Raw genomic sequence first — 1,401 nt, 5'->3', positions numbered from 1 at the left:
TTTTGGCTATATATAATATAAAGCATATCATATGTTAAAATAATAAAAAATATACATATACATATATATATATATATTTATGTTTCAGATATATTCCTCTTTTCATATATTTATATAATATACATATTATATATTCATTTATATTCCTTTTTTGTATCATTTATATATGTTTATTATAAAATGGGAAATTCTTTTTCTTTTATCTTTTTTAAATACTTACTTGAACATCTAATGTTGTTGCCATTGTTTCCAACAAAAATCAAAATTAATTTTGTTATTTGAAGTAACTCTAAAAAATATATTTTTTTTTTATAAATATATAAATATGATATTTATATTTTTAATGTTTGTTTAATTTCGTTTCATATAATTAATTATTTTGTTTTTTTTTTTTTTTCAAACCTTTATATATATATATAGTTTTAGTATGTTTTCTTATTTACTAAAATATAAAAAGATTTATTTTATATACATATATATTTTTTTATTTTTATTTTTATTTTTATTTTATATTTTTTTTTTTTTTTTTACATGACGAATATTTAATGTAAAAATTATTAATAAAAAAAAAAATTAATAGGGGAAAAAAGAAAAGAAAGAAAAAAAAAAAACATTAAGAGATTGAACAAATGATGAAAAATACAAATATATATACATATATGCAATTATATATATATATATATTATACACGTATATATATAAATATTATGATATTATAAAATAATATGGCACTTTAAAAGTTTATACTATATAATAATTATATTTTATTATTATATATAAAAATATTTTTAAAGGGTGCTTGGCCTTATTTATTTATATATATTAAAATAAAAGGTAATAAATTAATATCTTAATATTTATATTATATGTGAAATGTATAGTAGAGCCCATAAGGGGAAAAAAAAAAAAAAAAAACAAACAAACATATATATATATATATATATATATATATATATTATATATATTTTAATATATAAACAGTAAATGATAATATTATAATAAGCCCAATTTTTTATAATATGAACAAATATTATATATATTAATATATTATATGTATATATAATATTATATATTATTTTATTATATACTTTAACCCCTTCATCTCCTTATTTTTATGAGTATCTTTTCAATTGGTATAATATTATATATTTATTATATTATTATATATATATATAATATATATAAAATAAAACATATGTAATAATATGTAAAATGAATTAATATATATATTAATTTCTTGATTTACCCTAGCAAATATTCCAAGAAGAAAAAAAAAAATATATAAATAAATAATATATCTGAAAATATGCCTAATTATATATATTATATATATATATATTTATGTATATATTTTTTCTTATTTTATTTCATAAAATTTACAATTTATAATTTAAATATATT

General features: G+C 12.6%; 1 protein-coding gene across 1 annotated transcript in view; it reads right to left on the bottom strand.

The window, feature by feature from the left end:
* Positions 1-244, bottom strand: part of PADL01_0316500 (40S ribosomal protein S11, putative) — a gene marked incomplete at both ends in the record, with an annotated part of 1,020 nt that extends 776 nt beyond the window's left edge. Inside the window, one exon of the mRNA XM_028684603.1 lies at positions 221-244. Within this exon, the coding sequence (XP_028536579.1) occupies positions 221-244 (24 nt within the window). The remainder of the gene's footprint in view (positions 1-220) is intronic.
* Between the last annotated feature and the right edge of the window lie 1,157 nt (positions 245-1,401).

The sequence above is a fragment of the Plasmodium sp. gorilla clade G2 genome, assembly GCF_900097015.1.
Source record: "Plasmodium sp. gorilla clade G2 genome assembly, chromosome: 3".
In the NCBI taxonomy this organism is placed as follows: Eukaryota; Apicomplexa; class Aconoidasida; order Haemosporida; family Plasmodiidae; genus Plasmodium; species Plasmodium adleri (nom. inval.).
The sequence above is the reverse complement of the archived record's forward strand: the minus strand, read 5'-3'. Positions and strand labels throughout refer to the sequence as shown.